Raw genomic sequence first — 27,177 nt, 5'->3', positions numbered from 1 at the left:
TTCTTCTTTCCGTTTTCTAATAATAAGATAACATGTTACGTATATGACGTAAAGCTTCGATTAGTTGAAATGAGAAGCAATCATTGCTTTTTATTTGAACTAATAGAAGCTGCACATCGCACGTAGCATGCTATCTGTGTAAAAGCCGATTAAGTCTCCTTTTTTCTTGTCACAGTCATATAAATGTATTTAACGTTACACGCAAAAAGAAACATGTTTACAATCTTACGAAAACTTTTTTGCTATAAAAAATAAATAAAATTGTAAATTTAACATGACAAAATGACATTTAAAAAAATAAACTAGATGTCATATTAATTTTATGGCTATTCATTATTAAAGCAAAAGTTTTCGAAATATACTATACCAATCTCTCTGATCGCAAGCATCATTTTATGAACATTATCTTTCAATATATTTCGTAATTTGAAGTATCTATTTTCTTGCTTCTAACATTGATAATCAAAATAACTGCGACAAGAAATCAGAAGCTGGAACTAAAATAATATTTTTATGTTAAAAGGCAAGTATACCATAAGAAATAGGTTAAAAATAACACAAGTTATAAGAGAACAAATATTTATATTATCAATTATGTATAAGATTATATATATTAACATATAAAATTATGAGTATTGTTAGTATATTATCATAGTATCGAAATATTCTATTATAGTTATTATACTAAATATATTTTAGTTATTAAATATATATTAAATATAAATCTGAATCACAAAATATAGATTTCTTATATGAAAATAAAAATTATATAAAATAAATCTGAATCACAAAATATAGATTTCTTACATAAAAATAAAAATTATATGAAATCTAATCACATGGGAGTTAAATTTAAGTATATTTTAAATTTCTTACATGAAAATAAAAATTATATGAAATTTAATCACATGGGAGTTAAAAATTTAAGTATATTTTAAATTTCTTCATCATCATAATCGGATGATCTGAAAAAATAATTAATTTATTATTTCTCAAATAAAATATTTAACTCGTATATAGAGGCTTGCAAAAATTTATCACATTTCTTATAAATTTATTTTAAAATTAAAGTGAATAATTTTACAAACGCTAAAGAGAAAAAAGCTGAAGTGGCACAAATTAATGGATAACAATAGCACATACTTTAATTGAACGCATATACATTTTTTGTTAGTATTAAGTAAATTAAAATAACCGAAAATCTCTAATATATTTATCTCTCTATATATATTATATGTATATACTTACTCATGTAAATGAATGCTTTTGTTTGTAGATAAATTTTTGAGAGTAACATCAAATGCTACACAACATGCTTTGGGTTGTATTAACTGTAGTATGCAACCAGTGATAAAATTATAAAAATTAATCAAATCTGCAGAAAAATGTACATCAAAACAATAATGCAGTTTCAATAAAATATCAAAAGCTTGCAAGCCATTGCTTCCAATTTCGATTAAATGATCATCTGCCTTAATATAATATATTCCTTTTCTTTCCTCACTAGTCTTACTACATATTAAATAAGGTTGCACATTTTTATTTTTATTATTTTGCGAGCATTCATTTAAAAATAAATCATCTTGTGCCTAAAAGTATAAATATTAATTAATTAATATTTATCCATGTTTATTGAATAAAAATGCTGAGTAAAATGATGCTTTTAATTAGAAGAGAGATACATACATTTTTAAATATGAGTAAATTTTTATGTGGGATTGTTAATCTTGAGCATAAAGTTGAATATTCCACTGAGTGTCTTTTCTTCTTCATTGATGTTATCTCTGTGTCCTAAAATATATGTATAAAAACTTTATATTAAAATATATTTTTTATTAGAATAAATAATTATACATATTTATATATTATTTACATTTTTCTTTTTACTTTTGGTATAATTAGGAGACGGCAATAAATGCGGTAATAAAATTAAAGCTTTCATTTATCTGTAAAAATAAAGTAATGATTATTAAGATATATACTCAGAGAAATCTTGTAGATTATCTGATTTATTTTATTACCTTCAATATCATTAACATGTAGTAGTAAATATGGTGCGTTCAGGGAACAATATTGTAAAATTCTCGGCACGTAGAAAGTAGTAAATTGTGCCAAAAACTTATCATTATCTGGAAATTCAGCTAGAAATTCTCTGTGAATCTATAAAAAACATTAATAATAAGGACAACATTTATATATTAAAGACTTAAAAAAGATAAATAAAACTGTTTCCAACCAATTCGCCTTTATAATACTTAAAACGTGGGTACATTTTTAAAATGTCACTCAATGTTAGTTCTTGATCAGATTCTTTTATTTGTTTTTGGCGATTACATCTCGTTTCATCGCTCAGTCGAAATATATCATCTTTATTTGTTTCATTCGGCATTTTTAAAGCAAGCTCAGCAACCTATGATAGTGATAATTATTGATCTAACACACTATTTCATTATCCTAATTGTATATAATTATATTATCAAATAATATTTACCTTTAATGTAAATATATCTTCTTCCAAATATTTTTCTTGTTTTATATCTTTTAATATTCTTGATTTTTTTATTTTTAATTCTTTAGAAATAGCTTTTCTTTTTTTAGATGGACTTAAATGTTTTCTCATGGTTTTTAAACGATACTCTATAAAACCCTGATTTGTTTTATTATCATAAAAATGTTCCTAAAACCAACATAAAATAGAAAAAATAGGTTTATGTATATTTCAATTTTAAAATATATAAAAAGTCTTCTTACGTAGCCGTTTTCAGAAAGAGTTGATCGAAGTTTCGGAAACTGTGTAATAATTTGCCTCGCTAATTCGATTTTTAATTCGTGTGATGGATATCTTTAACAAGAAAAATAAATATAATCATATCTATATATAATATTACGTAAATATTGTTTATACTATAAATCAATAACAAAATATTATTACTTACAAATTGTTATTGTTAAGTTGTATTAAACCCGCACAACAAATTCTTATAAGTTCTTGTCTATTAGTAGGGTGAATAATACCTGAATCTAAAATATTGATAAGTGATGGATTTCTTTTAGATTCTTTTTCGTTTTCTTTAATCCAGGATCTAATATCAAAATCTCGATGTATCTATAAACAACAATTATATGTCATAGAAATATTAAATAAAAATATTAAATGTTTATATTTTTAATATCAATTTTTTACCTCCTTGCTTTTATTTTCAAAAGGAACTAATGCTTTTTGGCATTTTGGACTAGACGAATTTTCTGTTGTAGATAAAATATTTTCTTTATTTTGTACGTTTTCATTGTTAAATATTTGGTTCTGCGTATTTAATTGCACTAAATTTACTTCATCAAGTAAAATTTCCTGTGAAGACTTTCATTCATATGTATGATTAATAACTTGTACTAAATGTGTGTGTGTGTGTGTGTGTGTGTGTGTGTGTGTGTGTAAGGTATATAAGAATAATCTTTGCTCTTACCACATTATGGCAAGCATTAATTAAATTTAATATTCTTTTCCTTGGGCCAATCTTAATTTTAAGTTCTTTCAAGTCAATTTCAGTTAATTCCATGAAGGCGTAACCGTCAACTCCTTCATCTAAAATATAGAATTTAACTTAAAGAAATGTATTTAAAAAGTTAGAAATTTTGTAATAATAAATACAACGGACATGTACTAACTATATTCTGATGTCTTTATGATGTCCATATCTTTGTATTTTGATATCTCCCATATCATTTATAATATAATTTTATATTAAGCTTTTACAGTGTGTAGATTAAATAAAAAGCAAATGTATATATGTACAAGATATTTAGATGGACGAATTAAAATTTTAATATACATAAATATATGAATAAAAAATAAAAAATTTGTGATTATATACAATGATTATATACAAGATATAGTTATAAAGTATTTTTATAATAATATATGATGAAGAACAATGTAAGATAAATTAGTCTTAAAATCAGTCCATAATGCAAATGGTTTTAGATCACATAACTCATCAGTGTTTATAAATCTAAATGAATCTAACTTAGGATGCACAAGATAAGCATTTAATGATTCATTATAACCAAGATACTGCCATTCTTCACACCATAACCACAGTTCATTGTCTTTTAGTATTATTAATTCTTGAATACAACCAAATGTAATTTCACTATTTTTTTGTACTCCACTGTCAAGAGCAACAAACAAACCTTTTCGATATTCTATACTGTAAACCTCTGCTTTATCAACTTTAATAATTTTGTCTTTACTCTGATATTTCATGTGATATAATTGCTGCCAGCAATAAGTATTTTCAACATAAACTTTTGATCCGTTAACATATTTTAATTTGATTCTTGGTTCTTCATTAGTACCCCAAACTGCGCACTGAGATAACTGACAATAATTACTTAAGGTTTTTGTAATATTTTTAAAATTACATACAATAGATCCATATTTTTTTAAAACATTATGTTTCGCTTCAAATCGTAAACAATTTAACCAACGTAAAGGACCAGAAAAAGATATACACTGAGGGTAGTGAGTTAAATGATGATGCTTATTAATTGGACTTATAGCTGGAAATAATTCTCGGAATAAACAATTGTGTTCTTCGATTAATTCTGATAAATATGGTAAAATAGAGTGTCTTAATTTTGGAGCGAATACTATTTCGTTTATTCTATTCAATATTAAAATTAACGATAGATATTTATCATTTTCAGGTATTAAGTCTGAAACCAAAAAAGGAAAAACTTTTAATAAACACCATGTTTGTACAGCAGTTTGTGAAAGTTTGTAATCTCTTTGATATCTAATAGAAGCCGAAGAAAAATTTGCGGAAGGTTTATTTTTATTTTCTGGTAAACCATATTGAAATAAATTTATTCTGTTGTTAAACAAATCTATGTTAAAATTATAATCGCCACAGGTATTATAATGATGTAAAACCAATTTTAATTCCATTGGTGCGATACCTTCTAAAATATCGTGCATAGGATCAAAGACTAAATTATTTGTACAATGAAAAAAGCGAGAAGAATGTAATGCACTATCTTCTAAAATACCAGACTTTGTTTTAGAATGTTCAATTTCTTTTAATGTTCGTTGAGTATTTATTTCTTTTAATTGTTTGTTATGTAGTTGTTTTGTACGTAAAGAAACAACTTTTAAATTTCTATTATTCTTGAAATCATCTCTATTGATCATGCAGAGTCTACAAAAATATTTAGCAGATGGACTTAAAAATCCCAATAACTGATGAGCGGCCAATCCATCAGCACAAACTGCAGCAATACTTGCTCTTAATATAAAATGTGTCCCATTATACATATATAACATTTACACCATTGTCACTTTCAAGTTTACTTAGATCCAGCAAAAATGGTTTAAATATAGCTTTCATGCCATATTTTTGTATGTCAGCAGTATGACACAAACTAAGAATATGAATTCCTCCTAAAGAAGAGTTAATATATTGAGGCAAATTTTGAATTACAAAATAAAAAGCTCCAATTTTGTGAGGATGAACTTTAGAGCCCAATGGATTATTAACAACTACATCATCATAATATAGTTGAATCCTTAATGCATCTGGATAACGTTGAAAAAATGGATGTTGTTTATAACTTATTCCATCTCTAAAAGTTACAAGTAAATTATCTGAACTGTTTTGTTCAACACAAACATAATTCCGCATTGACGAGTGAGACATTATTAATTTCAATGTTTCTATAATTGGGACATACTGAAAAGTTTCATAAATTTTTTTTTGTCTCCACATTTGTTCTTTTCTATCAAAATATTGCTGCAGTCTGAATCCAAGAGGTATTTCGACTGAATCTATATAATGATAAATATTCTTGACTGCTTTTATTTGAGCTTGTAAGGTATCCATTTTTTCAAATAAATTATCAAAATTTAATTTATTTAATAATTCCTGAACATCAGGAGACTCTATGTTTATATTCTGTTTTTTACAAAAATTATGCATTTCCTCGCGAATAAAATCTGTAACATCTGAAACTAAACACTGTGTTGCATTAGTTATAGCAGTTATAGCCGTACCAGTGAAATTGGATAACATTCTCAAGTTTGCTATAAATTTTTGTGCACTCTTAGAAATATCAAATTCTTTTGACTCTTGAAAATTAATACTGTCTTGAAAATTAATATTGTCTTTATTTTCACAAAATTCATGTATTTCTTCTTTTGAATGTATTTCGATTTTTTCGGAAATATTATAATTATCAGAATTCATTGAATGGATATCTGAATCGCATATCTCATCAGAGACATGCCATTTTTTAATATGGCGAATTAAAGAATCGAATCTTAAAAAATGTTTATCACAAGTATCTTGTTTGCAATAAAACCCTGATGAATAAGATCTGCTAACCATTATAGCATGATGACGACGGAAATGCAAAGAATATTGTCTAACTGTAGGTAATAACATTTTACATTTGAAACATTTAAATAAAGTCATTTTTTATAATATTTAAAGTTATCTTGTAAAATTTTTTATTAAATTGAAATTAAATTTTTTATTAAATTTAAAAGTAAAACAAACAGAAATAAAGATATGTAAATGTACACAAAAACTAATCACTTTTTAACTTTAATCTATTCTCGGGTATCTGTAATACATATAAAAATAGTACATGAGAAAATACAAATCAAACTGAAAAATTGTAGCTGTAGCTGTGTTTCAATATTTAATTTAATAAATATATATAGCTCACATCTACACAAAGAGATTAGAATATAATTCGTCAGAACTATATAACGTTAGTATAACGTTAGTATGTAATTGTGTGTATAATAAATATATTAATTATAAATTATTCTGACGAATCATATTCTAATCTCTTTGTGTGGATGTGAGCAATATATATTTATTATAATTTCCAAAAATATTTATTTATTTATTAAATTTAATATTGAACCGATGAAATTGTCATTAAATATTATAATATATATTTATAGTTACATCATATTAAAATCCGTGTGTTTTTCAAGTGGAACTATTTTAAATTACTATGATAATAAAATGACATTAAAAGCTAAAATAATTTACACAATATTATATATTATAAGACTGGACTCTGTAAATATTGCTCGAAGAATAAATTTTTTCCTTATATAATTTAATTTCCAAAATATATTTTTAGTATACAGAAAACTTTTATTTTTTTAATGTACTTTTTAATGCTTTAAGAATTAATGGTATGTGTGTAAATGTTGTCTTTTTTTACAAATTGAATCAAATCTTACCTTTTAAGATGTTGACGGCGTCTTCCGAAATTCCATTCTGTATGAGAAAGTGTTTCAATTGTTCCGTACTGTTTAGAGTCTCCTAACAAAGGATAATTTATTTATTATTATTTTAATAAACGATTATAATCGAGATCTCACAGCGCGTGGTATGTATTTGTCGATTTAGCAAGCTACAAGTCATTAGATTATTTTTCATTATAGCTATTTGTTTATCGATATACAAGCCGAATGTAACAAAACTACATGTACGGCGAAGCACATGCTGTGAGATCTCGATTTATATATCATTTTCTTGTACATAACTTAGTTTAGTAAGAAATACAATCTAATTAACCTATAACTAACCTATAAACTAATCATTCTTTATGACATGCTATACGTTGAACTTATATAATTTATACATATCGATAAATTAACTACATAAATTCTTATAGACACTTACCTCAGGAAGATACGTTGGCATTTCTGTGAAAATTGTAATCTAAGAAATTGTAATCTAAGGAACGTAATAGCACACGTGGTAACGTCGCGAGACAATACGACAGTATTGCTAATGGCGCGCATGGCGGACTCATGCGCGCCATGCGCGGTTCACATGCGCGTCACTCACTCTTGACGAATAAAAATTTTCACTCTATACTACATAGAGTGAAAATATTCACTCTACAAAATAGAGTATACATATTTTCTCTACTTTACAGAGTGAATTTTTCACTCTACAACAAAAAGTGAGAAGAATTCACTCCTATGAGTGAAAAATCACTCTAACTAGAGTGACTCGACCTGTCACTCAATTTTTCGAGTGCATTTTCACTCTAAGAAATTTAGAGAGTACGCGACTGACGACTCATTAAACGCGGTAACACATGAAAATTGTGAAGTGCCAACAGAAATGAAAGCTAATATCATCGATCCGTTACCTAGAAATTTACCTTACGGCTCGTTATCGGTTATTATCGTATGGAGCAAGTACTCGACGCATGATAAATCAATGAGTCGTTCGCGATAAGACTCAGGATATCGGTTGCACCATATATTTGATTCAGCACTCTTATCGCTATTCCACTACGGATATTGGCACATATGATGGTTAGATGCTGGTCTTGCGCCGTGTTCGAAATGTTCACGTTATGATATATGAGATAAGATGAGATACATTTTCGATACAAATCAAACGGGTTAAATCACTACGGCTGACCAAGCACACGTTTAAAGCTATTACATGTATCGGGAAATTTCTCTCTGTATTTTAATCAATAATAAATAAAAATTGTAAGCTATACAACTGTGTGCGCTAATATAATATACTATATTAGTTTTTATTGGTACGAACTAAAGATTTATCTGTACGCGCGTATATTTGGCTGCGCTTCGATATATCAAATTTAACCGGATTTTGTTCTCGAGATGACATCTCGTCGAATGCACGCGGTACTGTGAAAAACGCACGCACGTCGGATTCTCACGCTTATTTTCAGTTTTGCGCCCTCCAGAGCGCCGTTCGAAAGAATGCATATTGCGACTGTTGCATTCGTAACAATGCGCGCCTGAACGGATTCGAATCGCGCTCGTGTTTGATGCATTCAAAACGGATCGATTGATCGCGCGCTAGCGAAAGTGCCGATTGTTTCGAGTAGAAATTCCTTTGGCAATTCTGTGGGATATCCGTCTTGGATTTGCTAATTAATGTAATGAGATCTTTATGCATTTAGCGTTCACCTCTTTGATATGGGCGGCGATTATATTAATCCGTTGTTATTTTTGTATATTTAATTACATCTGACAAATTCTGAGAAAATTCAATTTATTTGATTTGGCTGCTATATATCACATATTACGTGAGGAAATAATAATTCAAATATAAAAATTACTTTTAAGTGATTCCTTTATTTATAATAGCGGTTAATTCGTTTTCCAATAATTCGTTATTGAGGTTGAATTGGATAGGATAAGATTTCATAAAGACAATTTCGCAAAGATATTAACGATATCATGACGAATTCACGATAATTGTCAATTAGACATTTTCGTTAAACATAATAGACATTAATCATATCAGAGTTTCCGATTACTTAAACTTAGAACTTTAAACTTCAGACGAGAATATAATGACGAATGTTTATTTTATACGCGTGTCATATTTATTTTGCACGTGTGGCAAGATATTATCACTGATGCGCATGAATGAATACACACATATCTTGAAATATATGTTTAACTATTTATCCTTTTCTATTCGTCCTCGCGATACAAAAATCCGCGCGGATTTCACGGGCCTTGTAGGAGCTGTCACACGGCAAATTGTTTAAAATTCCGCGCCCGGTTGGCCGTTTACTGAATTCAAAAGGCTGCCGGTATAAATTGTCCGGACGCGTGTACAAGCGCGACCGGTTGTCGGTCGCGTATGTCCAGAAAATATCACCACTCCGGAATATTTTGGGATTGCCGTATACCCTCGCACGCGCGCGAGACGAGACGAGGGAGACCGATGGAACGAGTCCCCGGGCTCGCCCGTCCTCCCGGATGCCGTCGACGCGCCCGGTGCAGCAATTCGCCACCCCCGAAGCTCGCTGTCTGAATTTTATCGGCACAGCCGCGCCCGGATGTTCTCGCGTTGTGCCCTCGCTCGGAAGACTGTCTCGGCGTCGTGTCTCGTATGTAATGCAATTTGCGAACCAAATTCACATCTCAAACTATCCCGCTGGATAGATAAAGGGTGGCTTTACATTGCATCTGCATGCTTAAAGTCTGCCTGAGTAATTAATTTGCACGAGATACCCCGATGCATGTCCGTCCGACGAGGATCGTCTCGTCGAATCGACCTTTGCTGATTAAAAAATCGTTTATATTTAATTCTTGATATTTGTCGTTATTTTTAGCAATAACATTCGCGCGCGATTCGTAATTTATGACGATTGACATGCCGCAGACTAGCATGAGCTCGCTCTAATGGAATTTACATTGCGTCATAGAATTATGAAGAGAATTTAAAAGGATCTAGCGTCATTTTGGAAAGGATTCAGCCAGTATTCTATATTCTAACTTTGGTGTTAGCTGGTTGATTGCTTTCTCAGATATCTCCTTAAATCTTTTCCTGATACTCTCCTCTAATTCTTCACTATGATGCAACTACTCCTAACAAACTCGTCCTATGTTAAAAAGTTAAATGCAATGTTCGAGAGAGGGGGAGGAAAGGAAAAGGGAGATAAGGAGAGAGAGAGAAAGAGAAGTACACGTTGATACGACAAATTTGATTAATGTAAGTGTAACCTAGTAATGCTACATTATACGTGTTCTCTGATGGTTACGTATCATGTATGCGATGTAATGCTGCGGTATAATAATCTAAGGTAATATAACTAGCGCGCAAGCATCGACATGTGTTACATCATCGTGAGAAATTTATAAAATTAATCGGAGGCAATTTTGCATCGGTAAAACGATTTTAGTCAATTTCTAATATTTACTATTTCATAAATGGATAGTTGTTTGTCATTTTTAATTTCTCGCGATAAATTGTACAAATACAAACACTTATTGGATGCTCTAGAAAAATGTGTGAAAAGTTTGCTTTCAATATCTAAACGAGAAAAATTCATTCCAAGTGAAAACAAAGGGCGAGAGGAAACTTGAACAAGCCTGCGGAAAAACAGATATCGATTACGGCTACGCCGAGTTCCCGATGCCGATTCTGGAAAAAGAGTCGTCGGGATGACACGACGCGTTTCCCCGAAGGATCCGGCTGCAACAAATCGCCTAATCAGGTGGATATATGACGGATGGAGAGGTGAAATTGGTTCCTGGCCGCGAGTAAATCTTGCGTGTGTCAAGGCGGGAAAAGGGTTCCAGAGAAGAGAACCTGGGGAAAATGGACGACGCGAGATCGATTTCCTACGGGATTTATGCCACTATTTTTTATCCAAAGACGCCGCGTACTGTGTCACAGCACCAGGAGGGATGCTATCTTCCGGCGTGTGCCGTTTCTCAGGAGGCGCGCATTTCATTTCGCTATATTTTTCTCGGACGCTTCGAGCGATATTAATACGATAAAGTGCGTCGTCCCGAAAGTTTTAATTAATTCGTCCTCGATGTGATACTTGGAATTCGGCCATGCGTATGCACAACTTTGCGAAACTTTGCGAAGCCTCGATCCGTAACGGATTTTTCTCGGCGCGAATTAAAAAATAGTTCATCGAGTTGACGGTGCTCGCGAGAGTCGGTCGCCGAGCCTTTGTGCGCGACCCCGCTTTAATGAGACACTGTATTCCCAACGTTACCGCGCGCACGCGGACGAAGGTTGATGCAGTTAACCTTCGTGCATAAGATCACGCGAGTTTTTAATGTAATTCTCGTGCCACGTGCAAGTTTTCCCATTGAAGTTACGGTGGTTTTTGCCGCGCAGAGACTTGGAGGCACGCATTAGAGAATCTTGCTTTCCCCATTTTATCGTCGACAGTTTTATTATAGCATTAGAGGAAGTCCCGAGCCTTTGTATCTTTATCTACGCACATTTGCTCTCTAAACCCAGCTTTTGATTTTTACAAAATTTATTCTTTATCGAGTAAAATCGAAAAACTCTTATGATGAGAAAGAGGAACTGACGCTTATTAGAAAAATAAATGAAAAATTAGCTTTTTTATCTCACGATTTACAATTATTTAATCATCGAATTTATTATTCCACGCACGTAACATTTACAAACTCGAGCTTAACCATATGTAAAACGATTTTTCCCTGGGAAAACTCATGCGCATCGCTCGAACATGTTCGATATTGGCGACAATTGCTTTTCCTTCGTTATTCATTCGCGGTAATCTCGTTTGCGTATCTCGAGCGCGGACGTAGCTATTCCGATAACGTGTAATAATCGAAGCGATCGATGATGGTATATAATATGACTGGATCGACAGCGATTAATGAACGGCAAAGTCGGCGCCGCGTTTCCAGATATAATTTCGGTTCGAATTCGCGGACGCGGGGGAGGAGAACGCGGCGCTAACAGAGGAAACGCTCTCCGCGAGCGGAGGATGCGATTTATCACTCATCGGTGAAAACGGCCGTGACGGCGTAGCAGTAGCGTATAATTGCACGTATATTCTCCGGGCCCGGCCGCTATCGGCGACCGCCGCCCCCGCGTCTCACCGCGTCTCACCGCGCCACGAGTCATTGATCGTACGCATCCTCATTTTCCGCACGATTTTAGATTACCATTCGACGAGTTTACGGTCCGTCAATAACCGCGGACGGTGATATTGGAAATTCTCGGTGACGAACGTTATTACACCATCGTGTTCGCGCCGTTCCATCTCCCGACAGTCACTTCGCACCGCGCACTCTTGTCTCCTCCGTCTCTCCTCCATCCCTCCATCCCTCGATACTCTCGAGATATCGGACTCCGAGTTTCTCCGATACGGAAGTTGGCGGTACTTTGGCAGAGTCCATGTAAATTCCCTTTACGGCCTGATATTCACCCTTTTGCGTCGTGCTTAAGTAGCGTTGCCTGCTGCTGGCGCTGCTCCGCTGCCCCTTGTTTGCGGCCGTATCTTTTTTTCCCCTCGGTTTTTTCGTTTCCTTTTTTCTCTCGAGTCTTTTTTTCCCGACTCGCGGCCGTTGTTGCAAGTTTATGATTCGCACATCCGACGAAAAAATCGCGTTATCTCGGAGAACACGAGCGAAATCCGGCTAACGTGATTCTTTTTCCTTCGCGGAGATTATAGCCAGTCGCTCTTATGCGCGAGCGTGCGACGCACATTAATCTTCGCGGAATGATACGCGGTACTACGCTAAAAGAAAAGATCAAAGGTTCAAAAAATTATTTGCTCGCCTTGAAAGAGGACAAACTTTTCTGCCAGCTACCCAGATACATACATACATACATACATTCATTCATTCATACATACATACATACAAATACGCATACATAACATACATCTATATTCGCATACATCTTCTCTCCTTATATGCACGCGTGAACTGACGTTAATGATTTTAAAATATATATATCGAAATACGTGGATCCAATATAAAATCGTAAATGTCGACAGCAGATATGTGATACGGTTTCAAATTTCTATCTCAGGTGTCGTTAAAAATATTATTTTTAATATGTATTCTCGTTTAATAAATTGTTGTAATTTTCAATTTTTCTATTTATTTTGCTACAACTTTGAATCGATTGACGCGACAATTTAATGGCAAGAATTCAGGCTTTAATGTGAAATACGTGATTCCTAAATACCAGGCTTTCTTTTCTCACCCGGAGCAGTTGCTCTTAACGTTTGCAACGGGTGCTTGATAAAATACCTATGTATTTTACCAACCCTAACTCGTGTATCGACTTTCGCGCGAGATAATGGAAGTCGGGAAGCAACGGCGAGCATTTTCGAACGTAACCATTTTATTTAATTGCCTTCATTTTGCTTAACGATCGATACTAGTTGGATGACTTGAATAGTTAACTTAGACAATTTCTCGAGGAAAATTATTTTTGCCATAATATTTTTGACATAATTACAGTATATCGTCTAATCGCCGATAATAATTGAATGACGAATAGGAATAAGTTTTCTTTTACGTAAAACATTTTCCCGGCAATTATGACTCTTGCTCGAATTAATTGTTCAGTTGAATGCAGAAAGTGTACCCTAAAATTGCAAGATATTTGTGGAAAGAGAATCGTCGATGAGATGAAGTTAGCACTCGACATATTTTCAGAACTTGGATATAATTGATAAAGTTTTGGCTCTTCTCTTTTCAAAGAATAATCGTGAGAAATTATCATCTCCATTGCAAATTTTTAATTTTTAAAATCATACCTTTAAATAATTCATTTTCGTTAAATAATCCCTATGTAACTTGGCCGAGATATCTTCTATTTAAATTCTTTATTATAGACATTAAATTTCGCTCAATAATATATGGGTATTGTTACCTTCCGAGAATATCGATTGATCGCTCATTCATTTCGTCTGTTATTTTATTCCTACATAACTACTTATCGTTCAACATAACGATTTATTTCTCGAAATTTTATCGGCATCTATTCATCTCGTTATCAAATCCATTGAGATAATTTGTCGTCTGCGAAATCAATCCCGCATATCGGTGACGGCGCGATGTTTGTAACCGGTAATGTGAGATGATGCTCTTTGTAAACGATGCGCTCTGAAATATCGCAAGCATCCGTATTGGGCAGATTTCCTCTCTCTCTCTCTCTCTCTCTTTCTTTTTATCTTGTTCTTATTTACGCCCGGCGTATTATCTCTATGGTGAACAAAGAATATTTTTTTTGGATAACTTTTTACGCGTTGTCGCTTCTTTTAACTTATGGATGCAAAGAAAATGGATCAGCAAAGGAGAATTCTCCGTTTTTTTCAAACTTTTATATAAGGCGTTCAAGATCTATATATATCGTGTGGGTGTGTTCTTTGAATCAAGTACATGTATATGCAATTTGCTTTGAGAAAAGAGGTTTTACTTCAATATAATTATAATTTAATTTATTCCGGAAGGGTCCTATTTTACGTGTTAAATTTATCTTAAAAATATAAATTTTACCAGGCGGTGGGCATTTACATGTGATCTACTAAAAGAGAACATTTTACAGCGATGTTATCCGGATAAAAGTATTTCCGCTCGCTATTATGCAAAACTGTTCTTTGTGTTTCTACTGTCAAACTAATTGAAGAGATAGCTGTATCTAGAAAATAATATATACAAGCGGGTTTCTTATTAAAATAGCGTTTCATTATACGTACATCATAAAAGTAACAATTGCTGATTAATTGTTTCGCATATATACGAAAAAATGGGCGTGCTTGAAAAATACGCATTACAAGAATATATTTATTTTTTAAATAAAATAGAAGAAATATTGGAATACATAAAATAAAGAAATATCGAAACAATATTGAAGTAAAATTAATTGGAAGATGAAGGATATCGAAATCGGATTAATGAGATTTTTTAAATTAGATATTTATCCTTTGAATAAAAACGAATCTCATACATATATGTCACAATACTTATATTTTATTACGATCTCCGCGTAATATATGACAAGCATTACGGGAAATCGTAATAAAATATAGGCATTAAGAATATTTGAGAAGCGACTTATTACGGATGGATGGAATTTTACTCAAGTTTCGAGTTGCCTGTCTTCCATTTCCCTGACGCATGTCGTAAATTTCTCGTGTCGCTTGGGATCTTCGTTAGAGATTTAGTAGGCAACGCGGGTCGAATTTCAGTATTATTCAATGTGCCAAATTTCGAAGTGTCAAGACAAAGAATGAAGTTCCAAGGCACATAAATATTGTAATTTGATCGATATATTGCATCGCATGCATATTCATACATCCAAAATCCACTATGTGTGAAATAACGCTTACCAATTTAATTGTATATTTCCCAACCGAGTGACACAATTCCGATATTGAATTTATTGCAAGAAAGGAATTTTTTATGCGAATGAGATGTCGTTTAATTGTAAAAAGAAGAAAGAAAAGAACAATTGCTTGACATCGCAAATATAAGTGATTCAAGTGATGAAATTGCTCTCTCTTCGTTAAGCAACTGCTGCTATTTAAACTCAGTTTCGTACGTAGTCTCGTTCAAGTAATAACTTCATATTCGAGTAATTAGCGGCGCTCTGCTAAAATAATATGCACAATTAAGTAAGGATGAACCTCTTGAAAGCTGGAGAGACTGTCGTTTAGAAAATAATGTCGACGCAACAAGATTTATCGTCGCTTATTCGCGACGCGAATTTCGCATGCACGAGGTTGTTCCAATTACAACGTTGTAAGTTCGCCTATCTTTAACATTTATGAGGTGTTGTAATAATTCATTATTCATCGCGTGTCTATGAACATTAACCCGCGCTCGCGGATACAATAGAATAATACGATGAGCGACAATAAATAATAGGCACGTAAGCGTAAATAATTCAGAGCGCAGTAAGCGCATGCACTAGAATGGTGATCATAGACAATGTAAAAAAAAACATGTATTTACCAATATAATTTATACGGTCATAACGCGATAACATAGCGTGCTTCGTGCACTAACGGTGATATTAATTTGTATGAAACTATACATTGGAGGTGAACATTGTATTGTGATTGCGCACTGGATATTCACCTGGATGAGAATAAAATCGATTAAATCTCGTGACCGAATCTTATATACAAACAATCTCCAATATAATCATAAATTTTGCACATATGTATTTTAGATTGTAAAGATTATGAAAATTTTACAGGTTTTCGAATTAGTATCATTTACTTTTCAAAAGTTTAAAAGATTAAAAAGTATGAATAATGATAATTCGATAATAGTTTCAACGTTTGTCGTCGCTGTAAAAATATTCGTTTGTTATATATTCATGTTTAATCTGCAAATAGTTCATCGTTACGGATTTTGTTAGATAAAGCCGCGCAATGTCTTTCCAAGTATCCTCATCACGTCGACATGATGTTCTTGGCGCGATAACAGTTTTTGCATAAGTACAATAGCCCATCTCCGTTCTGCTGGAAAATTCCTTTCTCTCGGTGTATCAGTGCAAATTGGTTTCTCGAGGAAGTAATCTCGACCGGCAAAATAGTTTGATGTTCCCCGCGGAAAAGTATCTAATGAAGTGAATGCGAAGAGAAAACAACGCGGCACGAGCCACTAAAAAAGAGAAATCACCGGTGAACAAGCAACAACATCGCGAATAACGAATCTGTAAATCCCTTTGTCGCAACTGCTGCACTCGGTGAAGAAGTTGGGCGACTTGCTGATTTCTGTCACGGTTCTTTTGCCGCGAAAGCGCGTCTCGGAGTACCGTATCCGAAAGACTCCTCTGCCCGGGACAACTACCACAATATCTACCTCACATACTTGAAACACACGTAAACTCGAGTTCGACTGTCACACATGTACACCCGCGCACACAAAGAACGGTTACTCTTGAGAGCGACCGTAGCCGAGGAAACTGAGAAATATTTTTCCTGAACGTGACAGCTCGGGTATCCGCGGCTGATCGTTCGATGCTTATGTAGCGGGTCTTCGTCAGCTGTGCGCTTCCATCGCCTGCTCTTTCTCGATTCTGCTTTCCATATCGCTCGTCGGGATCACCAATGCGCTAAGGTTACATATACCTTTACCGTCGTTTAGACTAGAGTGGTGAACTATCTCTTTCACGAAGAAACGGAGACCGCGATATCGTTGAGAACATTTATCACTAAAAAGGGCCTAAGGATAGAAATAAATTTTTATCCGCCAAGTAAGATTATTTTGCAACTCTGTCTCAGTGATATTTAAGATAAAGTTTATTAAAGATAAAGACAATTTTTGTAATTTTTTGAAAATTAATATTTTGTATAAAAATCTCTGGATACTACAGTTTAAATAAACCTTTTGCGAAAGAAGAGAAATAAACAGTATCTCAGATATCCTGATAAAATTGCACGCTCGTACGTTTAATCGCGTTCGCGAACATTTTTGTTTACAAAGTTTGCTGGTTCTGAATCGTTTAAGCCGACTTTTGAACAAAAATGTACGTCACGCGTAACTCAGCGTTGGAAGAATGGTACGGGTTGTCGAGTCTGCGCAACGGAAATAGTCGGAAAACGTCGACGTTGAGTCGTTACCCAGCCAGTCGAGACTCGAGAGACTCGCATGAGCGTGATAAATGTGCTATTTCTGGATTGGATGATTGTCGTTTATTACGCACGAGTTCGTAATAATTGTCCTTCCGCACGCCACTACTCGCCGCTCTTTATCTTCGTCACCTTCTCTTCCTCCGCGCTTCCATTTTTCCGGACGTTTTAGTTGCAAACCTTACAAACATACGGAAACCACAGTACATTAAAACTGTGACCGTGGAAAGAGCTGCCACGCGATATATGCATCGGAGCGCGACTCCGATTTTCGTTCGCGCCCCTTTCTTTTAATCCTATAAACGCGCGCTAGGCTCCGCCAGGTCTCCCCTCACCATTTGTCATTTTGCTGGAATTGTCCGTTGACGGAAAATATCGTGCAGTCTTAACCATAAAAGTTTCTCTTAATACTAATTACTTTCTGTCGTGAAATATTTATGAAAACTCCCGCAAAGTTCTCACCCTCTTCATAACATGAAAAAACGAACAAATATATTAACGAAATTAGAGTCACGTTGGAGATAATTGATAACGAAAGAAATAGATAAATTTACACTGATAAATATAGAATAGAGAGACGAATGTATCGATTTTCGCGCTTACTTAAAGAGAATCGTTTACGTTAATTGCAATCCATTACATTCAGGATGTGAAGTATTATACATTTCAAGTGATTTAATTATAATCGTTTTCATTGATCTAACATAAAGAAAATGAGAGTATTTAACGCAGATATTCGAGAAAGATAAACGGAAAGTATGCAGAATTCTAGTGGATCCAATACAACGCATCGGTCTGTGCTCTCTCTTTCTTTTTCTACTACTGTACCGATCGTTAATTATCATATGTCCGCGAGGTATTGCTCGTTTCGATAAATTGTTTGAAATGTACGGGAAAAGAATTACAAAAGGAAGGGAGAGACGAGAAGCGTTAGATATCTGCTGGATTATATCTACAATTCCTTCTTAATTATAAAACGCCAGTCCGTTTCTCTCAGCGAGTCGCTCGTTTATACTTGGCGATGCTGCGAGCGAGTTAGGAACTGAGAGTTATGCACCCCTTTCCGTGGTGCCAGTAGGACCGTAATTTTCTTCCCTCTCCCTCTACTTGTTCAGCATATCGGACGTCGAAGTTTTAATGAATTGGAAGAAAGAGTTTACAAAAGCCGTGAGATTAATACCGTTGTCTTGAATTTTAAAGCGAACACGTAACGGCTACCATCATTTGTAGCTATTTCTATTTCGATGCGAGAAATGGTAGTCTCTTCGAATTATTACAGTCAATTGTGCTAAATATTTAGGCAAGATTACACTTGTCAAGTAGACTTATTATCCGAAGACCTTAAATATCATACGATATTATACAATGAAATAGAACGATTTTCTTTTCTTCCAAATTATGTAATAATCTTAGTTTTAGATTTATTTGAAAATAACTGTGCGATAAACTAAATAAATAAATAAATAAAAATATATAATAATAATATCAATGAAATAATGCGAATAATATGGAATGCGATTTAAATTAAATTTTTGAAATGAATAGCTTAATTAAAAATTTCGATTTCCGAAATATTAAATATCTCAAAAACTGCAAAAACAATAATTAATTAAATTATTATATCATAATTTTTATTAAATATTGCTTCATTTTTCATGTATTATTAGGCTTGATTTGAGTCTATCAGTGGTTTTTACCGCATAAAGAAGATTAAGAGAAAACTGTCTAATTAAATAGATTTTACTGCTCTCGTACATTTTCAAATTTCATGGACACATTTTGCGTAGCTTTGTACTCCAATCACCTATATTCCCCTTGAGTGTAACATTTCGAACGGAAGGGATGGAGGCAACTGCCTCTGTGCATTTCTAGTAATCCCGTAAGGAGAGACCGTGTACAAATCCAAGATCAGTAGCGTGTACACGTTCGTGAGTTATGGTGCACGCGATAATTGACTTACATTACAATGCAAATTACCGCCGTCACGTCATGGTGTAAAATACCATTTTAATTCTTACGCACCGGCTACTTTTCATGTATCCGACTGCAGTCGTTGCAATTATGTCCGTGTAGCGGAGGGTCTCTCGAGCGCCCAGATTCCGCGTGTTGCGAGTTTTCAAATTTTTTCATTAAAAACAGCAATCTCGTTACTTCACCCGTTAAATCACACATTTAATGAAATGCACGGATGCCAGGATTATCGATGAAAAACGCGCGCGACATTGCGTGTAGGTACATACATAGGAACGAGATGATTTATACCAGCAGCGCCGGCGCTTATTCACCAGCTGCGTCATATTCGAGAGCGTTTTAATTGGCTCGCGTGTCTGATATACAATCGCGCCGAATTTTACGCCGTTTTAGCCGCCCTATCTGCTCCCAGATTTTCCTTTCTTACGCTCACGTACCGGTCCCGTGCGAGCACGTGATCCACCTGAAAATGAACTTCGGCGTTGAAAAATATCGGTGCGCACTTAGTAAGCTTTGAACGTTCCTTCGGCTTTCCACCATCACGGCCGATACAATTAAACTCAGCCACGGTAGATGCAGTGCCGTGAAATAAACCCTTTGGCAGTAGATCGGTAAATCGTCCCTATCTTTCTCCCTCTTTTTTCCCCATTATATAGGAGCTTCGGGCGAAAGAATGAATGAATTCAAAGTCCCAAGGGTTTTTCGCGTTCGTTAAAAATTCTATACACAGTTCGACGATTAACACTTGCAACGCGCATATGAGAGCGCGCTCGCGAGCATGAAATAATACGAAAGAGATATTGGATCCCGCGAGAAATCTCTACATGCATCGTTAATGATCCGTGTCTGTTGTACTTTATCTAGCGGAAAGTTAGGGGCACATTCAACCTGACATTGCGTCTCGAGGATCTTGTAGATACAAAGAATTTTGCGGTATATCTGCTGAGTAATATTTTATGCGACCCCGCTAGGAAATCACAGACGAGTTGAAGGCAATTTTCTTCGTGCAGCTGTGCTTCAATTTTATTTTCTGACTAAAGAGACTTCTCTTTTTGATGAAAACTTATGTGTTAGCAGCAATCTTTATTTTTAAAGCTCTTGAATGCAAAGATACTTGACGAATATTATTATTATTTATTCATTATAATGTTTTTGATGTAACACAACGATGGTAGAAGACATAATTGTGAGCGATATGCGTGTTCTTTATTTTATGCGTAAATTAATATTAATTTTTTAGATGCTTGAGTATATTTATTCACCGAAGGTATATAATACAATTTTAACATAATTATAAGAAATACACGATACATCTTGTTTCTTATGATTTGTCGTTTACTCCTTGCATTTATATATAACTGTAGCGTATATTATTCTAAGCAAGCAGAGACTATGTCCTGCAATCTTCAACTTTACAATTTCCAAGTTTTGGTCTTACAATAGCGCTTCCGGCGTACAATAATTCATTACCACGCTAACCGTAATTTCCTTGAATTTTAGCGTGAAATACAGAGTAACAAAAACCGTAACTTCGGTGTACCTACGTTGTGTAGTATTCCACCGTGTCGGGAATCATCAAAAAGCTTTTAACAATGAGACAAAATTTCTTGCGACAACGGAAATCTCTTCTGATATTTCGGACAAATGTCCAGTTTCAATTCATGTTTGTAATTTCTGCTTTTAGCTGTTTTTAAGAATTATTTATGTAATGTTGAAAAGAAAGAAAGTTGAGAGAAAGAAGGAGAAAGAGAGAAAATTTAAGTCTGATTAATACAGGGTATTTGCAGCATGGAAAAATAGGAAGAACGTTTCTTTGTTTTTCTTCTATATTAATGAAACGCACTGGGAAACCTATAATAAAAAATTTTATTTTATTTCAGAAAATCGCATCAAAAATATTTTTAAATATTCTCTCTACATGGAATAAAAATGCCTAAATGGTCAGGAAATTTTTTTACGAGATTTGAATAGGTATTTTATCAATCATCGAAATCGGACGATACAGTTTTATGTTTACATGTTAATAAACTAGCTCCTTTTACGACTAGTAGTCATTTAACATTCAATAACTTTTAGGGATACAAAGCGCTTGTACGTTATCTAGTTTCCCGTTTGCATCAAAAACACCGTTAAATGTCTCGTAAACATTCGATAACAGCATCGAATGGCAATATCATCAGAGGTACAGTAGAGCAAGTGCCGATATAACTGATGGTGAAGAGGCAAACTGCGATCGTTACGCTCGTTTGCCTTGGCTACATCACATCGAAAGGCTCGCAAACGTTTGTAAAATTAGAATCGTCGTGTTTACGCACAATGTAAGTGTAAATAAATTGAAACAAATTTTCTGCATGAGAAACACGTTAAAAGCAGTCCGTTAGATTGATCGTGTTGCAATACAAGCAGTTGATTGTGGAGCGTTAATTGATTCCCGGCGATATTTAACATTTGGTCTGTCGCCAGCATGTGCAAAACAGTTTGTATAAATTTCGTGCTCTTTTCTGCCAGCATCGATTTGCTGTAGCTTGTTTGATTATTAAATCACTTATCAGCTATGGTAATGCTGAACATTATAGCATATGAGAAAAATACTCTCGCAAATAACAGCTTGCTTGCATTAATCATTCGTTCAACGTTACAGTTATTCAGTAATAATTAATTTTCCTTCTCATTGAAACGCGCATTATTCTATATATTAAAAATACAAATTTTCCATCCTATCAATTTGAATTATCAGTTATCAATCATTTGTGCCCATTTTGTAAATCTTTCTGAATTGAATGAATTTCATGTCTTTAATTGTTCCATGATGAAATGGAAGCGCGTCTGTTTGAAAGCTGGATTGTTTCCTCGGCGCCCGATCATTTTTTTCTTCATTTAACCGAGAATTCTGCTTCGCATCCATGCGAACGCTGTCGCATCCATGAATATTGACGATCGAAAGGACCGATTCATATTCTCGATTCTAATCAGGACCCCGTGACTCTCCATTTTTCATCCGTTATCAGCGCTGCATAAACTCCATCCTCTCCTCTCTCTTTTCTATCTATCCCACATTTCCCTTCTTCCTGTTCTTTTGCTTCATCTTCCCTCTTTAGACGGAACGAAAGATAGGTAGCATGAAAGACTGTCTATTTAACGTTTCTCCCTAACGATCTGACGCATCATCGTATCTGCTGCCAATAAATGTAACGACAACACGCAAACAACTCCGGCATCGTTTTTCTCAACTACGAGGAGTACCCCCAAACAGCCGTCCATCCCTCTACTTTTACCCTCCTGTTCGTCACCCAACCGACATCCGCGATACAATGATGAGCCCTTCTTTTTCTTTCATCATATATATCTCTCTCTCTCGTTCTCTCTCTCTCTCTCTCTCTCTCTCTCTCTCTCTCTCTCTTTCTCTATCTATCTATCTATCTATCTCTTTCTTGTCATCTCTATTCGTTCCACCTTGGACTTTATCGCCCTCTTCAGTATCGTCGTAACGATAACGTCGTCGTCGCATCGTCACAGCCATTTTCCCTGTGTAAGAATTCGATCAGAGGCGAATACCCGCTTCGACATCCCTCGGCAACATTATTTCGCGTGAATTGAAAAGAGCTCTAAAGAAAGAGAGAAAGAAAGTCCTTTGCTACACGGAATGACGTGCTCGGCCGAAATGTTTTACACCGTGTCATTTCGTTTCGTGTACGCGCCGAATCTCGCAGAGGCCATTAGGCAGCTAAATGATTAATCGAGCATACGAGGTACACGGCAAGGTTGCCCGCTTCTACATGTTACAAACGCGCGCGAGCGAGGTCGCTGGATAAATTACCATTTCCATGCCAGACACCCCCGCGTTGTCCGCGCGAGATTAGAAATGGGTGGTATATACCGGCTCGCGAGAGCTCTCTGTCATGTATATCTAAAGCCCGAAAAGTTTATTTTATTAATAATAATCTCTTCACGAGAAAGGCAAAGATAGAGAGACAGAGAGTGGTATGTATGCCTGACAACCTCTGCTTAATGTTACATATACATTACTGTTTAACGCTTCGTATAATTTGGAATATTCTAATTAAAGGAGATCAGTATAACTTATGTATTGTACCTATTTACAACCGTACAAGATACTAATGTCATGAAAGATAAAGTCCAGTTTCAAAATAAATATAGGTTAAACTGAAAAATTTCTCTGACATTTAGATCTCTTTGCTTTTTATATCCATTTGACATGTTAGTTTTATCGTTTAAAATCAACTGTCAATTTTCTTTTGTCATGCTTCAAGTCAGTGTTTTTGTTATTGGCTGCGTTCAGCAGAAAAAGCTGCTTTGCAACTGTTGTAAAATTCGTGAGCTTGATTGGTGTATGCTCTTAATTTTGACTGAATCTAAGAGCATACACCAATCAGATTCACGAATTTTATAATAGTTGTAAAGCAGCTTTTCCTGCTGAACGCAGTCATTATCTATTTTTTATAACGCGTTGTCTATTTTTTAATAACTTTAACATGACATAATACCATTGTGTGACTCGGGCTATTTTCAGCTTTATATACAACACACACATAAGTGCTATGAAATATTTAGAACTCTATAATACATAAAATAACTATCTATTCCGATACGTTATCGAAGACGTGTGCAATCATTCTGTATTCCAAGGGAGCTCGTTCAGCGAAGAAATTCTCATTCGCAGCGCAGTTCCTCTCGCGTAATAAAGACTACGAGATTTCTATCGAGAAGGCGGTGCACCGCGCGTTCTCGTGCCCGCGGCGATATATCCATTTGTCTACTGTGTGTTCGAAAAACGTGACACGTGGTGTAATCGGGCAGATACACGCGATCACGCATGTTCGCCGGACCGTTTGGTTAAAAGCAGTCGACCTTCGGGCCTGTACACCCATTGAAAACGGAACACCATCTGTTTGCGCTCTACGATCAAGTCGATGTCTGATAAATGGACCTACCGTTCGATACGATTTCGCAGCGAGAACTTATTGCACGTCGTGCCATCCTTGCATATTCCGTAGAATCCAACCCGAGTTCACATTCATGAGAACATATAAAGTCCCGCATTACCATCGACGTTCTCACATTCTCCCTCTCTCTCTCTCTTTATCTCTTCCTCGGCGGTACCGCTCAATAATAAGCGTATCGTTCATGCGGATCCGTGATAATAACGAAGCGAGACGTCACGATCTCGATTGAGAATTCCGTAACAATAGTATCTCCACAAAGATATTTATAGTTGCAATGCAAGAATGATGACGTATATAAAATAGAAAAAACTAAATATATAGCTTCTATACATTGATACTGTTCAAAAAACCCGGTCAAGAGACAGTAATCAGGACCCTAGAGAGTTAGAGTGGGGAGTCGAAAAGACTCACACTCGATAGAGGGCGTAGCGGGAGTTTTGGAGGCCCTTGCTTCGGAAAAAAAAAAAGGGAACTTGGCGGCGACGACTCGCGAGTAGATACGTTGTCGCAACGCACGTGCATAGCTTTTAATCGAAACTATCGAGTGTTTTCTTTACTTTCGTGGACACTGGGTTCACATTAGATTCTGTGATTGTGATGGACATTGAATATCATTCTTTAGTTCGAATATAAAGACACAGTAGTGTCATTCTGCCAAACAAAGACGAAAAGTCGCTTGCTTACATTAACACGCCGTCAGTAATCCTCATAGGGAGGAATCTCGATGCGATCACTATTTGAGTGATTGTTGTTCACGAGCCTCAATCAACAAATGGTTTGGCTATCGTAAGACTGTGCATAATAACATACAGTACACTGGTAACAAGCTTGTTTCACCTACATACACATACATATGTGTAGATCATTGGGATCATTGTGTCGTGGTCATTGGGACGAATACACACACACACAAAGACGAAAGTCACAGGGACTCTTTGTCTTTTTTTGCTATATACCTAAAGGGACGTATGGTCAGAGTGATCCGTCGTTCTGCTCTTCTTCTATTACGGTGTCATAAGGACCACATTTTATGATTATTGGAATCAGTCTTACCAAACGTTACGCATTAATTAAACGTCTATTATAATCTTTATCGACCAAAGTTCATGATTCTTAGTCTTATTAAAAAGTCTATTTTTCTTGAGTATTACTTCTCCAGAGAGAAAACAAGAATATACTTTGAGATATAAATAACACAAGTCTCTTTCAATTAATAAGAATATATATTACGAGCTTCTTTTCTTTTTTCTCTTTTTCATACGATTGTTCAAAATATATATTACGAGCTTCTTTTCTTTTTTTCTCTTTTTCATACGATTTTTCAAACATATTATTACTATTATTTACTACTAGTTTATAACCAAACTGTTTACAGCAACTAATTTTAATCTTTAATTTCAGGTATTATATTAGTCTGAATAGCGAGTATATTTTATATTTTAATATTTCTTTGGACATTTGCTTTCATTTTTTTGTATACTTAACATATAACTATAACATAAATATTTTCTTTCATATTAGAAACTACAGTTGTACACGTTCATACATATATACTTGTTAACCTGGTTTTCAATTATAACACATTCAATAAATTTTGCCTTTTCAATTTCTTTGTTTATGATACACATAAACGGCTTATTTTTCCTTTGTTGATTTTTTTTAGGTATATCTTGTGTTTTTCCTATTTGTTTTTTTTTAATTTCTTTATTCTAAAATTGAACCTCCCATTTCAGATCTTGACATTTTCAAACAGATACATTCAATTTCCCTCTTTTTAGACATTATAATATAATGCTGTTATATTTAAATTCTTATCCATCGAATCACAATGGCTCTTCGATTGTTTCATGCGACCAAATCTTCAACGACGATGTCAAAACGATATTTCTCGCGTTTGCTTCTTATTACCGTGGGCTTTGCCGTACAATTGTGTGATTTATCGTGATTCTCGCTGCTTCTGCCATCGTTAATATCGTCGCAAAGTTCCCCGAGAGCCGCTGGTAATCCACTTAAAACAATTTATCGGGAGATTGCGAACAGAGTTTACCGTATCCGATGCACGGAAGCTTTACAATGCATGTGTACGTTTGTGCGTGTGCGTGCGTGCGTGTGTTTAATAATATCGTATAATTTATACAAGCATCTTGAAATCATAATTCACTCTGCGCATACGACGAAATTGAAATCGAAATAACAATTATATTTTCACGACGAGTCGCTACGATAATTCGTTGGTTTTTCCATCCGAAACTTAAATTCCTTCGTTAAATGATAGGATTACGGCAAAATTGAAGCAGCCCTTTAAATCGATTACTTCAAAAATACTTATTTTAAATGG

General features: G+C 34.5%; 2 protein-coding genes across 7 annotated transcripts in view; one reads left to right on the top strand and one right to left on the bottom strand.

Annotated features, from left to right (window-relative positions):
* The window catches only part of Kek5 (leucine-rich repeat, immunoglobulin-like domain-containing kekkon 5 protein), a 269,622-nt gene that overhangs the window by 67,160 nt on the left and 175,285 nt on the right, over positions 1-27,177 (top strand). The window lies entirely within an intron of this gene.
* Positions 606-7,951, bottom strand: LOC145970877 (uncharacterized). Of its 3 annotated transcripts, XM_083097917.1 has the most exons (14): positions 7,704-7,779; positions 7,259-7,340; positions 3,667-6,621; positions 3,465-3,583; positions 3,185-3,358; positions 2,937-3,106; positions 2,752-2,842; positions 2,492-2,677; positions 2,237-2,410; positions 2,022-2,160; positions 1,874-1,946; positions 1,687-1,791; positions 1,249-1,589; positions 621-965 (listed from the first exon to the last, which is right to left on the bottom strand). In XM_083097917.1, the coding sequence occupies exons 3-11, from the start codon at positions 3,722-3,724 to the stop codon at positions 1,939-1,941; spliced, it is 1,119 nt and encodes a 372-aa protein (XP_082954043.1). In that variant the 5' UTR covers positions 3,725-6,621; positions 7,259-7,340; positions 7,704-7,779; the 3' UTR covers positions 621-965; positions 1,249-1,589; positions 1,687-1,791; positions 1,874-1,938. The 3 variants fall into 3 exon arrangements, with proteins under 3 accessions (XP_082954044.1, XP_082954043.1, XP_082954042.1); XM_083097916.1 differs by lacking the exon at positions 3,667-6,621 and having other exon boundaries at positions 7,704-7,843; XM_083097918.1 differs by lacking the exons at positions 3,185-3,358; positions 3,667-6,621 and having other exon boundaries at positions 606-965; positions 7,704-7,951.

Source organism: Camponotus vicinus, unplaced genomic scaffold (assembly GCF_025532165.1).
Source record: "Camponotus vicinus isolate PSW18456_S1 unplaced genomic scaffold, iyCamVici1.0 SCAF_4, whole genome shotgun sequence".
NCBI classification, from domain to species: Eukaryota; Metazoa; Arthropoda; class Insecta; order Hymenoptera; family Formicidae; genus Camponotus; species Camponotus vicinus.
The sequence above is the reverse complement of the archived record's forward strand: the minus strand, read 5'-3'. Positions and strand labels throughout refer to the sequence as shown.